Source organism: Cuculus canorus, chromosome 3 (assembly GCF_017976375.1).
Source record: "Cuculus canorus isolate bCucCan1 chromosome 3, bCucCan1.pri, whole genome shotgun sequence".
Taxonomy (NCBI): Eukaryota; Metazoa; Chordata; class Aves; order Cuculiformes; family Cuculidae; genus Cuculus; species Cuculus canorus.
Genome location: NC_071403.1, coordinates 18,606,872 through 18,621,938, shown reverse-complemented (window position 1 = coordinate 18,621,938; position 15,067 = coordinate 18,606,872). Strand labels below are relative to the sequence as shown.

Sequence of the window (15,067 nt, the reverse complement as noted above, 5' to 3'; positions counted from 1 at the left end):
ACAGTATCAGGAACAGTACTGGCACATATTACTTTCATTATTTTTCACATAATTTCAAAGTGTATTTTAAAACAAAGAGAAGCAGTTTTCTATTAATAAGTGGCAACAAGAACTCGCCTGCCTCACTACAGCTTATTCACTACAATTTCAAGCAGCACTCAGGCTTAACTTTGCAATACCTTGGATGCCTGTACCTCCTAAAGACTAACAAAAATGGCCAAGCTTTCTCAGATTTAATGACCACGCTGGAACACCAAGATACTCAACTAAGTAAAATCTTTCTAGAAGACAGTGTGATTCACGTGAGAGAAACAGCTCTTCTGCAGCAGGCAAGCTTCTTCCAGAACTCAGAAGTGGTCATTTTCAGGGATGCATCTCAGAACTAAAGTCATCAGCTTTCTACTGGAGATGTTCATTTCCACCTCATCCTTGTTGTTCCATCTTGTGCCCAGGAGGATTACCCATAAATCTTTATTAACATCAGGTTCATTACCACATTCATGATTTTAAGCATTCCATAAAAAAACAGGAATGGATATAAGTCACCAAGCTACTGCTTGGGACTTTCCCACTGAGAAAGGGGCAGAGGGAAGGTCAGAGGATGGGTAGGCATCCTGGAACCACTGCACTGGCTGCCCCACAACAACATCCACTCTGGTAAGACCCCACCTGGACTACTGTGTCCAGTTCTGGAATCCAGTGGCTCTGTGCTGATGCTCCCTCCAGTGGCACTTTGCAGAGCCCAGCCATATGACACATACAACCTACCCCAAAGGGAAGCCCAACGAAAACTACAACATAAGCTAAGAAGGAACAAATCGTCCAGACCTCATCTGGAGTATTGTGTCCAGTTCTGCAATTCCCAACATTAGAAGGACACTGAACTGTTGGAACGGGTCCAGAGGAGGGCTACAAGGATGATCAGAGGGCTGGAGCACCTCCCACATGAGGACAGGCTGAAAGAGTTGGGCTTGTTCCACCTAGAAAGGAAGAGGCTCCCAGACCTTCCAGCAGGCTTCCAGGAAAGCTGGGAGGGACTTTTTACGAGGGCATATAGTAAGAGGATGAGGGGGGGTGGCTTTAAATTAGCGGAAGGAAGATTTGCATTGGACATGAGGAAGAAATTCTTCACGATGAGGGTGGTGAGGCACTGGCACAGGTTGTCCAGGGAAGCGGTGTATGCCCCATCCCTGGCAAAGTTCAAGGCCAGGCTGGATGGGGTCTTGGGCAGCCTGACCCGGTGGAGGTCAAGAGGTGGGACTGGATGGGCTTAGGGGTCCCCTCCAACCCAAACCACTCTTGTGATTCTAAGACACCGCCCCCATCCGCAGTCCGTGCTTTTAGCGCAAACACACAGCGGGGACGGCCCGAAAGGCAGGAGAAAGGCAGCGGGGAGGGGCGTTCAGCGCCCGCCCTCCTCCCTGCCCGTCCCCGCTCTCACCGTACGCGCTGGGCGCCGGGTCCGGCTGGAAAGTGAAGTGCGCGGCGGAGCGGCGGGAGGCGGCGGGCATGGGGCTGCTCCAGAGCCCGCCGCGGCGTCGCGCCGCCGCCGCCGCCACCCCCGCTGCCCTGGAGAGCAGCGCCCCGCGCAGCGCCCACCCCGCCATCCCGGCCCTGCCGCACGCGCCGCCGCGCGCTCTGACCAGGCGGGGCCCTGCCGCGCTTCCGGATTGGCCAGCGCCCGCACGAGAACCGACCAATCAAAAGCCGCACTGCAGGGGCGGACCCGGCAGCGCTCTCTGATTGGCCAACGGGGCCATGAGTACGGACCAATTAGATGGCCCTCTCTTGGGGGAGGACCCGAGAGAGCTCTCTGATTGGCCAGCGCAGGCACAGGCATAAGGGTTTGCTGCCGCGAGATCGTGGGCGGGGGGCGGGGTTACCCGCTGGAAGCGGGGGCGGGACCGGAAGCGGAAGGGGCCATGGGGGGGCTGAAGCATTTGAGGGTGGTGGTTGCGAGGGGGTGGGTCGTGCTTTTCCCCTCTCGTCTGCGCTTGCTGATAACGGCGTACGGGCACCGCACCTCGACCCGCCCTCGGTGTTGTCGTAGTATTCTCTAAGCGGGGTTGAAACTGCCATGACAGGCCGGGAGGTTGTTCAGTCTGGAGAAGAGTCTGGGGACACCTTATAGCGACGTTCCAGTACCAGGAGGGACTACAGGAAAACTGGGGAGGGACTGTTTACAAGAGCATGGAGTGATAGGATGAGGAGGAATGGCTTTAAATTGGAAGGAGAGGGATTTAGGTTAGATATTAGGAAGAAACTCTTTATGCTGAGGGTGGTGAGACGCTGGCACAGGTTGCCCAGGGAAGTTGTGGCTGCCACATCCCTGGAGGTGTTCAAGGCCAGGTTGGATGGGGCCTTGGGCAGCCTGGTCTGGTGGGAGGTATCACTGCTTGTGGCAGGGAGTTGGAACTGGTTGATCTTCGAGGTCTGTTGCAAGCCAAACCATTCCTTAATTCTCTGATCTTCTAGGCTAAAAGAATGACAAAAATGTTGTATGCCTTGTTTATCTTCTAGGGTTTTTATTGCAACCTGACATCTGATTAGGGCACCCTGACATCTCTGGACATCCGTTAAGGGATATAGACACTTGGTGGAAAGAAAGTGTGTTCAGCAGTGTGTCCAGGTGGCCATGAAGGATTTTGGCCTGTATCAGAAACAGTGCAGCCAGTAGGACTGGGGAAGTGATTCTGCCCCTGTACTCAGCACTGGTGAGGCTGCACTTTAAAGCCCCTTTGAGTTGTTCTTCCTTGTCTATGTTGATATTGCCTATATGACTGACCATACTGGATAGCATTTTTACTCTGCTCCCAGAACTCATTATTCCAAAACCCTGCCTCAGAGAAATTAATCTCTTTGAAACAAGAAGGCTGATGTATAGGTCCATCTGAATAGGGCCTTGGTTTAAACACTAGAGCATGAGATTTCATTTCTAATATGAAATATGTGTAGTTATGATTGGATTTTTCTTCTCTGAGTTCCAAGCCATTATTGAATATTCCTGTTAATGACCACAAGACCACTTCAGTAAAGAGCATTGTTTCATTATGTATTGTGTGGAAAAAAAATTTCTCAAGTTGATTTTGAATTTTTTAATCATTGGGATTCATGCAAGCTAAAAGGCTTAATCCCGCTGCTAACTAACTGCAAGATTAGTCACTCGCTTTTTAACATGCCTTTTATCTTTACAGACTGCTGACAAAGCACTCGAGATCATGGGACAAAAGTTTTTCTAACATATCCCAGTATATCCTATGGAAGCAAAGTACTCGTGTGTCTAGAAAGAATGATAATTTTACTAAGCAATAGAAAAGCAATCTTTCCAATGAAAGAGGAGTGTACATGTCAAATGTTGAAGTTGTTTCCAACTCTACTGGAAAGCATATTTGAAAAAGTATAGTACATAGCAAACATTCTAACCATCAAATATGTAAACCCTTTATTTGTATGGCTAATAGTATAAGAAATTACAAATATCCAAGTTTATTATTCAAATAATTGTATTTTTTTCTTTAAGCAGTGTATTTGAATAGGAGGAATTCAGCTGTATTGCACATTGTGGCCATCTGTAAAACTGAGAAATGGAGAATGGATAGTATAGAAAAGTATGACTCAGCTTGTCTGTTATCTCTTGTTGAGATGTCAGTTGTTGGACCTGTGTTTTGCTAAAGTGAAACTATTAACTGTGAGATATATTCAGTTTGTGTACAGTTAGTATTTCTCATGCAGTATTATTTATAAAACCAAGGCAATAACCTTGATCAGGTATTCCAGGAGATGCTTCAGTTTTCAACACAGGTAGAAAAGGGATACTCCTTGCTGTCTTAGTGACTGTTCTCTGCTACATCATGGGGTATAAGGAAGTTGGAAAAAATGGACCTGCAACCCAGTCAGTATCTTACAGAAGAAGTTATGGTATTTATCATGGAAGGGTGGAAAGAAGAAATGCCTTCAGTAAGGCCTGATCACCTGGCATTCAGACCTAGATGAAAGAGAAAAAAAGTGTCTGGAGATGAGGCTTGCCACGTAAATTATTATTGCCTATTAAGTACAAAAAGTAGTTTGTCCACATGGCTTTGGGAATTTGCACTGGTACTAAAAAGGGAAATGGGCAATCAAAGAGGTTTATCCAAATGGACTTTGGCTGACCAGTATGTTATTGGTGAGGAGTCTTAGTGTTCATGTCTTTCTAGTTCAGTTGGGGTAATAATTATATCCATGTTGTTCATGGTATGTGTTATGATATTCTAGAAGCTTCTATTACATCTTGAAGACAGAATTCTCATTTGGAAATTGTTCAGTCACATAGGGCCACTTCTGTTAAATCTGTACACCAGACTTTTTAAGAGCTGAAATTAGCTACATTCTCCATCTGTGTGTATTAGTCATTATGTTCATCTTCATTGTTGTTGACAACCATTACAAAAACTCTGGCAGTCAATGCAATTGTTTCTGCATAATCAGGCAGAGCAATTAATGAGGATCTGATGATGACTGCAGACCCTACTGACATGGACCAGATTATGCCCATGCTTGTGCCAGCATTAATCAGATGTAACTCTTTTTGAAGTCTGTGTTGTTACCTCTGATTGACATGGATCTAATTGTGAGCAAATTGTGAGTATTGGACTCTGACATGAGCATATGGCTCCACGCCTACTTTTCTATTCAAAAATCTCTCATAATTCAGACATAGCTTGCAGCCGAACCTTAGAATCCTCCTGAACTTCTCACATTTCCTAGTGGGTGTTGTTTTATTTAAATGGCATGTCTGTAAATGGTGAGGCTTCTGGGTGATTTCTGTTGCGTTCCTTCAAGCGTAGTTTCACTGTTGTTTTCTTGTCCATTCTGTCTGTCGTGGCTCATTGAAGGAATTTTATAGCATATTCTCCACCCCAACAATCAATGAGCTGATTCACCCCCTCTTATAGGACCTACTGTTAAGCACTTCTGTCACGCTAATACTATGTCTTGGCACTAGAGCTATTTTCTTGTTTCCTTTGCTTTCATCCATCTTTCTCCACCCTAATTATGATCTGCTTCATCCTTCTTTTTCTGTGATTTATTGATACTTTGGGCTGTTTTTTCCCCTTTCCCTACTTCCTCACTCACATGAATGGGCTGTTTTGCTCGGTAGGGAGAGTCATCTCTTTCTTGGATATGTATAACTAAGGAACTGTGTTCTGAAACATACTCTGGAAAGGAGAAGATGTCACTTTTGGCCTAACTGGTTTTATTATCAGTCTGTACCAATTAAACACGTGAACAGAAAGGGTAGTCTTATTCCTAAGAACACGTAAGACAAACTGAAAAAGAGCAGAGCAGCAATGATTTTGAGCAAAGGGGCTTAGAAGTGATGGTTTCATTTTAGGTAGCATAAATGCCAAGGACTGTTTTGCGGATTAGCAGAGAAATTATTATTTTAGATTTTGATAAAAAGAAGTCCAAGGGCACTGCATTTGGACCCAGCCAAGTTGTAGTCTGACACACAGCAGGAAAAAAAAAAAAAAAAAAGGAAAAGAAGCTTTAATGGAGTAGTTTTGTATTAATTTGCATGAAGGGTCATAAATCATCCAGCTGTTGCTGCTGCGTCAGCCACCTCTCTGTTAAGACAGTGCTTCCCATTCAGTCTAGAATAGTAGCTTTGGCTTTCATCCCCAGTTGCTTTTCAGATTTTTAAACACTTCACCAGAATAATCACACTCCAGTTAAAGACAATCGTATTTTTAAATAATATGAGTAATTCCTAACACTAAGTGAAGCAATGCTAGAAACAGCAGTGTCTATCCACAGAGACATTATTCAGATGTTTCTTATAAGATGTTTCAGTGTTTCATAATTATGGGAAGAAAATCCCACTCTCCTCTGTTTAATTCAGTCGGTTTTAATTGCTGTGAAACCACAGAGCATATTTAACTATTTCCTACTGTGACTCAGCCTAGAAATACCTGCACAGGGAAATGATTTCTAGTAGCTGACAGCTCATAGTTCTAATGTAAAAAAAGTCATAATGAAATCCAAATCATACAAGGAATAAGAACCACACTTCTACCTTTAGGATAATTAAATGTACGAACAGTTTACCCAAGAATACGTTGGATTCTTATCACTTCCATTCTTCAAATAACTAGATTTCTTTGTAGAAGATGTACTATAACTCAAACAGAAGCTATGAGCTTTGCACCAAAACTGCTAGGTGAGGTCATACTGGAATAATCAGATTAATACGTTTCAGTTATAAAACATCTGTTTTTCACTAATAAGCGAAAATTGCTATTTGACCAATCAGGAAAGTATGCCAAAAAATATCCATCAATCAGATTCAGAAACGAGTGGAGAGATTAATTCCTCAGATCAATATAGAGAGATATCTATATGGATATATGAATGTAACTAATATTATTAACTGTTCAAAAAGCAAATGTGCCCGAGTCTCATGTTCAGGATTCTTGGGATAATACATATCCATCCAGCAGACTGTATTTAAAACAGGCTGGAATGCCTCTCTGATATTTTGATAATATACTGCATTATACTGTTCAGCTTTGATGCTTCTTTGTAATATAGTTGTATTCAGTGGAAGTCAGAAAAATGAGAATGAAAGGGAATGATGGATCAACTTGTGCCAGGAACCCTTTGAGCCGAAGCCTTGCTGTTTCCCCATAGTTAAGTCATTCCCCTGTAGCACAGTACAGTTCCCATGCCTTTATGAAGCACAGGTAAGTCTGAAGCAGAATTCTGTATTTTTGCTGCTATCATTTTTATTAGAGGACTATCTGTTTATCTTACTCAGTTCTAGTATTCAGTATCTTATTCTAGTTCTAATTTAGATAATAAACTGTAAGCCTTATCTCATCACGTGTACAGGTAGAATTGTGCTACAAAAGGAGATAGGAAAAGCCACTGACTATGAATTATCTTTTGTCAGGAGATATGATTTTATTCAGTTTAGTTGGGTTTAAATAATGGTCATGTGTTCTGAATAAGTCACCTTTGGATCACATGAGCTCCTTCCACAGTGTTCTGCCTGCCACTGGCAGGTGCTGCTCTAGAGATAACCATGTACCAAGCAACGAATTCCACAGGTTTAAATCAGTGTTTGAGATTCCGTTTGCCTTGCTACAGACAGACTTCACACTGCTGAGCAGAATGGGAACTGTGATTATTTACAAAAATAAATCTCATAATGTTAATAGTAATTTCTGTAAATTAAACACACAGAATTTGTACACTACCAGCCAGTGAAGAAGTAAATGTCATACTCCTGTCATGGACTTGTAAAATTTAGACTTCTAGGACTGAAGACATTCATTTCTATGCATCAGTTGTCCATTTGTTGAACTACTGTCAATAGACAGAGAGGCAGTATTGCACAAGGCAGTACAGTATCCAGGCCCATATTTCATTACTCTCAAACATGAGAAGATTGAAATGAGCTGTGTTCAGGGTGTAAATAATCAAAGCTACCAAAAACTAGATCATACTCTAGGGAGACCTATGCTACTAATTTTATAAAAGCAAAATCCCATACTTAGCTGTCTGTTCTCCTAAATGTAATCCAAACGGCATATTTTTTTTTTCCCTTCTGTGTACCCCTCCCTTTTTGTTTGATCATCTTTATAGGGAGGATGTTCTAGGTATTTTTTTCCTAGGCTAATTTATGAAGCGTTTGGATATGGGATTGTCTGCAGATTCTAATGTTGTAGTCAGTGTGCCACTGGTATCTGCACCGATGCATTCACCCACCTGCAGCCATCTTTAAATAAGGGTGCTGGTTATGGTATTTATTATTATTTGGTTTTTCCTTCACCCAATCCATTTTCTTCATCCCAGAAATAAATGTGCAGGTGCATTTTTAATTTTAGCATAAAAGAAGTGTATCTTTCTATATGCTCTTTCAACTAAAGATTTTCTTCACCACAGATACCTGCAAATTCTGTTGGTTACCGCTTGAAGCCAGGATGCTTAACGCTCATGCAGTTCATATGGCTCCTGGAAGACCTAAGGATCAGTTCAACATGTTTGTGCCTCATTCAAAAAAATTAGTTGTGGCAATGACATACATTGATTCTTTCTAATTTTTACATAAAGAATTGTTTCAAGTAGATATATGACAAACTTCTGTATAAGTTTGATTTAGATTAACAGAATATCTTGTAGCAGGTTTTCAGAGGCACCCATAGGCAGCACAGCCTTTTAATACAGAAATACAGCTTCACTAACACCTGTAATTCGTACTAAATTAGGCAGCCTGGATCACACTGAAAGCCAGTTATAATAATTCGTATTTTTATCTGTAACCTTGGTCTTTCTTTATATTTAAATAAATATATCAAAGTCTGTTAGAAATAGCAGAACTTGAGAATTGTCTTACTGATTTGTAATTTTTCACATACACCATTAGGTGGCAGGGAACAATAAAGGGTTGCTTCGTGAAATGTCATCCATATGTTGAAATACAGATCTGTCAGGTTATTCTCTCCACCCTTTTTGAATGAGAATTATTTCCTACTGTGAACAGTCAAGAGCTTTGTCTATTTAATTATTAAATGACTACCAACAGGGCTCACTGCTTTCATCAAGACTGTCTCGGAGTTCATTTCTATGCCACCTTTTGCCAAATGAGAAATACACAAGGCATATTCATCCTACTGGGAATTCTCTAAAAATTAAACCTCACTGCAGTCGTATCTCTACTTCCTACCTCTACTACTGCTTCTGGTCAGGCTAAACCTGAGTGCTGGAAGTAGTCCCTACGCCAGGATAATTCCAATACAAATTAGTGGGAGGCAAGAAGCTTTATTGTTCTTGTGGGAGCCTTGATTCTAGATTGTTTGTAAGAGCTATGCTTTTGTCTGGGATCCAGCTATAAATAAGGACATTTTATATAGCACAGGTACGTGAAGATTGAAGAGATGGGGTTTAGATACCCAGGCTGACAGACAGGTGAGTGCATGAAAAAAAGGCAGCAAATTTATTCTGCCAGCAATATTTGTTTATCTAAATCAGATAGCTGCTGATTTTAGAATTCTAGTGGATATCATGGGTGAGAGGGCAGGTGACAGGAATCCCAGAGCAAGACTTGTCTGCTTGATAAATCACTTGGTGACTGATGTATGGAAAGTTAATTCCGCTACAAGTGCCTCTGTAGGACTTAGAGATGCCTATGCTCAGCACTTCCCAGAGTTGTTAATTAAGTCCTAGACAGGAATAGCCCCTAAGAGATTTTTTCTTATTCCCTCCAATTTTTCTAGTGCTATTGGTAGGAAATCCACCACAGATATTGTCACACACACTTAACTGGAAAGTCCCGGTGCAGATTTTTCCATATGTTTATGTAATAAACTCATGCCAAAGAAAGAAGTTACAATTCCAGAAAATATGATACAGCTGCAGTTTGCTGTACCCGTTTGTTAAACTAACACTTGAAAGGAGCAAAAGCACAAGAGGAACATTTTGTTGATTTGTTATTGACTAGTCTGATATGCAGAGATCAGCTCAGTACAGTTTTGACACGACTGAGTCAGTGACAGCAGAGAGAATGAAATACATTATTCACAGAAGAAAGTGTGGTAGCAACTCACAGAACTCCTGCAGTGTGTCTCCTTTGTCCTAGGCAATCATATCGGGAAGCAAGGAGTCCTTTGTCCCCCCCAGTCCCAACATTGCCTGGGAACATTGACAATAAGCATGCAAGCCGTAATCTCAATATTTGTGAGGTCTATATGCCTGTTTGGATTTGGATTCAGTATTGCTTCATCTTAGTCCCTGAGTTTCAGTCGCTATGTTGTCTCTGCCCAGTCCAGACATAGACAACCTTGTGGAAAACTGTATCCATCCAAACAGGAATCTTCAGTAGTTAAAAATCCCAAACCAAATAATGATGGTACTACAAAGCCACTTAAGAAACAGATTCTATTGGCCTGAATTGCAGAAAATCAGATTCCTTCCAGAGAGAAATACTAACTGCCTGTGCACGTCACAGTCGCATAGCCACCATGGCTATAAGCACAAGGGGTGGGTCATCTTCAACAGCCATTTGTTTCTCTCACAAATGACTTACAGATAAAGTTTTCAGAAAACTGTCAAACAGGGTTGAAGCTAATTCAGTCTTCTTATCCGACAGCAGTCTTGGTACTCCAAAGGGGTTAGTCTTGCAGCCAATCTGTAGATCACCCTACCCTGTTTCTACCTTATAACTCTGTAGATTGTGGATATCCCAGGAAAGATGCATCCTGGAGATGAAAGGAGCTACAGTGTGTAGGGAGGCTGAATTTGGACCTTGTATGAAAACAAACAAGTGATACTTTTTGTGGTGTGTTGTGAGCCATTCAATAGTCAAAAAATGCTGTCTTTGAAGGACTTGATGTAAAACAGGAGTCATAAGCAAGTGTGTTCCTCTGAGGGGATTGTGTTCAGTGGGGACACGCAGGCACTCTGAAGGACAGGCTGCCAGGAACAGATAGATGTCATGCAATGTAATATGCAATGCAAGCTGTGTGCACGTTATAATTTGCCCCTGGAGTATGCAGCACACCAGGAGCCCTTGCCTGGATCTCACATGAAGTGATCTCTGCCTGTAAATACTAACGATGCCATTATGCTTTCACTAGCTTGGTGCCGAACTGTACCTTGGATAATGCTGTTGACTGGGTCAGGGGCAGAGATGATTTACTTATCTTTGTGGAAAAGGGAGGAACAGTCATGAAAATCAAAGTGATGACTTACTGTGCCTTACGGTTTTAAAACAACGGATAAGTAGTATGAACTATTTGGATCTCCAGAAAGGAAAGGTCTTTTAGGAATGCATGATTCACTCTGGGTTACTATATGCCTGAAGCTAGGGAAGACTGTTTATCTGTTATCAGACTGTTTTCCATATGTTGTTTATTACAGTTGTATCAGAAATGTCAAGAGCTGCTTACTCAGCTGGGCCCAAATCCTTTTGTGTCTGTGGTCCTTTCATTGTTTTACAATCAGATGTGGAAGTCTGCCCTAGAAGAATATAAACATGTTCTGAGATGCTGAGAGTGCAAGGACCTAAACAAGATTCAGTCTCACTGTACCCTCCTTCCAAGTTTTAATTGTTTTGCAGAGTGGTCACAAACATTTTTTGTTTCTCCTGAACTATGTCCAAGAGGACAGCCCCCTTTGCAGGATCTTGTATCTTCCACATACTTTCTGAGGTGGATGTAATAAAGATAAGAACCTTGCAAATTATCTGCTTCAGCACAAGAAAGACCCATCATTAATTTTTCTTAATGTTTTGCCCCATCTCCTTTTATGGAGAGCATCAAGCAGTTTGGTTTTGGTTTTTTTGAACTGTCTAGGTAATAAGCTGTGAATTTGTACTTTCCAGTAGAGGAGGCTCTGCATACTATGGCATGAGGAATGGAGCATACAAACACATCCTAGATTATCTTCAGGTGGAGCTTGATAAGTTTGGGGATGTAATCACATGTACAAAATCACTATCCATGATGAGAGAGACCAAACTTGATGTTGTAGGAGAGCCTTTCTAGTCCCAGCCCTAATCTTAGTTTCCTAATAATGGTGCTGTTGATTCATATATATTGACCAGCACAGGTGCAGACAGACACGTATTTGCCTCACTTGTTTTCCAAGCCAACTGGATGCCACCCACCTCTGGAATCTCTGTAGCTGGAGTGGCCCAGGGCTGTGCCCAAGTTGATAAATCTGTACAAATGCATGACTTTCAGATCTGAACTGGCCTACTTTTGCCTAACTTTGAGTGTGGGTGAGGGAGTACTCACCTATCCATACACTCTCAGAGGGCTGTGTGGGGTTCACATGTTCAGTGCCTCAGAGAAGTGTGAAAATTACTTGGATTAAGGGTGCAGAGACTATACAAGGTGATGGGGAGGGACTGTTTTCAAAGGCTTGTAGTGACAGGACTACAGGCGATGAGTATAAACTGGAGAGGGGCAGATTTAGACTAGACACAAGGAAGAATTTCTTCACCATGAGAGTGGTGAGGCAACTGGCCAGGGAGGTTGTGGATGCCCCATCCCTGGAGGTGTTCAAGGCCAGGTTGGGTGGGGCCTTGGGCATCCTGATCTACTGGGATGTCCCTGTCCGTGGCAGGGGGCTTGGAACTAGGTGATCTTTAAGGTCCCTTCCAACACAAACTATTCTATGATTCTATGTAGCAGGGCTGAGTGGACTCAAAATCTGAGACGAAACTCAGTAGCAACATCTACTAATCCAGGGTACCAAGGCAGCACACTTGGGAGATGTGTGTGACATCTCTCTGGTCACTTATGTATGACAGTGTGATTTTTGGTGGCAGACTAGAAGTATGGTTCGCCAACATCATGTATGACATGTCACCAGTAATGATGACTTACTCTTACATCTTTGATTGCTCTCACAGTTGTGCTGAGTTCCTAGACGACAATACTGCACAGTGGGGATGACGCCACTGTTCCTCCTCGACAATCCCTTCCTTCACTGCCATAGTCATAGTCATAGTCATAGTCGTAGTTAGGTTTGGAAGGGACCTTAAAGATCATCCAGTTCCAACCCCCCTGCCGTGGGCAGGGGCATCTCACTAGATCAGGCTGCCCAAGGTCCCATCCAGCCTGGCCTTGAACACCTCCAGGGATGGGGCAGCCACAGCTTCCCTGGGCAACCTGTGCCAGTGTCTCATCACTCTCATGGTGAAGAAATTCTTCCTTATGCCCAGTCTAAATCTGCCCCTCTCCAGTTTATACCCGTTCCCACTGGTCCTATGGCCACAAGCCTTTATGAAGCCCCTCCCCAGCTTTCCTGTAGCCCCTTTCAGGTACTGGAAAGTCACTATAAGATCTCCTTGGAGCCTTCTTCTCTTCAGGCTAAACAAGCCCAACTCTCTCAGCCTGTCTTGGTAGGGAAGGTGCTCCGACCCTGTGATCATCTTTATAGCCCTCCTCTGGACCCGTTCAAATAGTTCATATCCTTCTTACGCTGAGGATTCCAGAACTGGACACAGTATTCTAGAAGAGGTCTCATAAGAGAGGAATAGAGGGGCAGAATCACTTCTCTCAATCTGCTGGCCATGCTTCTTTTGATGCAGCCCAGGACACGGTTGGCCTTCTGGGCTGCGAGTGCACATTGCTGGCTCATGTCAAGCTTCTCATTGACCAGCACCCCCAAGTCCTCTGCAGGGCTGCTCTCAATCACAGCATCTCCCATCATGTACTGAAAATGGGGTTTGCCTGGACCCAGGTGCAGGACCTTGCACTTGGCCTTGTTGAGCCTCATGAGGTTCTCACAGGCCCACTTCTCCAGTCTGTCCAGGTCCCTCTGGATGACATCCCCTCCTTCCGGTGTGGCAAATGCACCACTCAGCTTAGTGTCATCTTCAAACTTGCTGAGGGTGCACTCAATCTCGCTGTCAATATCATTGATAAAGATATTGAACAGCACCAGTCCCAATACGGACCCCTGAGGGACACCACTTGTCATGGATCTCCATCTGGACTTTGAGCCATTGACCACTACTCTTTGAATACGACCATCCAACCAATTTCTTATCCATTGTACCGTCCACCCATCAAATCCATCTCTCTCCAATCTGGAGAGAAGGATGTTGTGCGGGACTGTGTCAAAGGCTTTACAGAAGTCTAGATAGATTACATCTGTTGGTTTACCCATGTCCACTGCTGCGGTTACCCCATCATAGAAAGCCACCAAGTCAGTCAGACAGGACTTGCCCCTGATGAAGCTGTGCTGGCTGCCATTAATCACCTCCCTGCCCTCCATGGGCTTTAGCATAGCTTCTAGGAGGATCTGTTCCATGATCTTCCCAGGCACAGAGGTGAGGCTGACAGGTCGGTAGTGCTCAGGGTCGTCTTTTCTTCCGTTTTTAAAAATGGGCACAACGTTACCCTTCTTCCAGTCACCAGGGACTTCTTCTGACTGCCTTGACTTTTCAAATATCATGGAGAGTGGCTTGGTAACCACATCTGCCAATTCCCTCAGGACTCTGGGATGCATCTCATCAGGTCCCATGGACTTATATATGTTCCGGATCCTCACGTGTTCACGAACCTGATCCTCCTCTAGTGTGGGAGGGAGTCTACCCCCCTGGTCACCATCTTGCTGTCCCATGACCCAGGAGGGGCAGTGAGAGCAGTTATCTGTGAAAACTGAGGCAAAAAATTTGTTGAGTACTTCAGCCTTTTCTTCATTTTTTGATACTTGATCCCCATTTCCAGTCATCAATGGGAGTCTGTTCTTTTTTATCTTCCTCTTTTTGTTGATGTACCTGTAAAAGCCCTTTCTGTTGGTCTTTACTTCCCTTGCCAAGTTCAGCTCCAGCTGCTCCTTGGCCTTCCTGACTTCATCCCTACACAACCAGGCAACATCTCTATACACGTCCCAGGTTCTCTGTCCTTGCTTGCAATGCCTGTGCAGTTCCTTCTTCTTTTTTAGTTTAACCAGCAGGTCTCGACTCAGCCATGCCAATCTCTTCCCTTTCCTGCCTGATTTTCTACATACGGGGACTGAGCGCTCTTGCGCTTTATGGAAAGCTTCCTTAAATATTTTCCAGCTCTGCTCCGCTCCCTTGTCTTGGAGGACCATGTCCCAGGGGTCCTACCAAGTAACTCCTTGAAGAGCTGGAAGTCTGCTTTCCTGAAATTTAGTGTCCTGACAATACTCCTCACCTGTCCCATATCTTTCTGGACAATGAACTCCACCAGTGCATGATCACTGCAGCCCAGGCTGCCTCCGATCCTAATTCACTGATGAGTTTGCTTGTATTGGTGACCATAAGGTCCAGTATTGCTTCTCGGGTGGGGGTCTCTATCAGACCGACTAAGAAATTATCTTCAGTGTGCTCCAGGAGTCTCCTGGGTTGCCTACAGCTTGCTGTGCTACTTCTCCAGCATATCATATTCATGTCATGCTCCCAGAAGCTGCATTGCTCCTCAACGAATGTCCAACCCCCTCCTCATGCTGCAGTGACCAGAGCCATGTACTGCATCAACTTATGTTCCAATGCACTGACTGATATTTGTATATTTGGAAGAAAATATTTTTATATTATAGGCATATGACA

At 43.6% G+C, this 15,067-nt stretch overlaps 1 protein-coding gene across 1 annotated transcript in view; it reads right to left on the bottom strand.

The window, feature by feature from the left end:
• The window catches only part of BCKDHB (branched chain keto acid dehydrogenase E1 subunit beta), a 125,756-nt gene extending 124,095 nt beyond the window's left edge, over positions 1–1,661 (bottom strand). Inside the window, exon 1 of the mRNA XM_009564769.2 lies at positions 1,442–1,661. Within this exon, the coding sequence (XP_009563064.2) occupies positions 1,442–1,607 (166 nt within the window). The 5' untranslated portion in view covers positions 1,608–1,661. The remainder of the gene's footprint in view (positions 1–1,441) is intronic.
• Between the last annotated feature and the right edge of the window lie 13,406 nt (positions 1,662–15,067).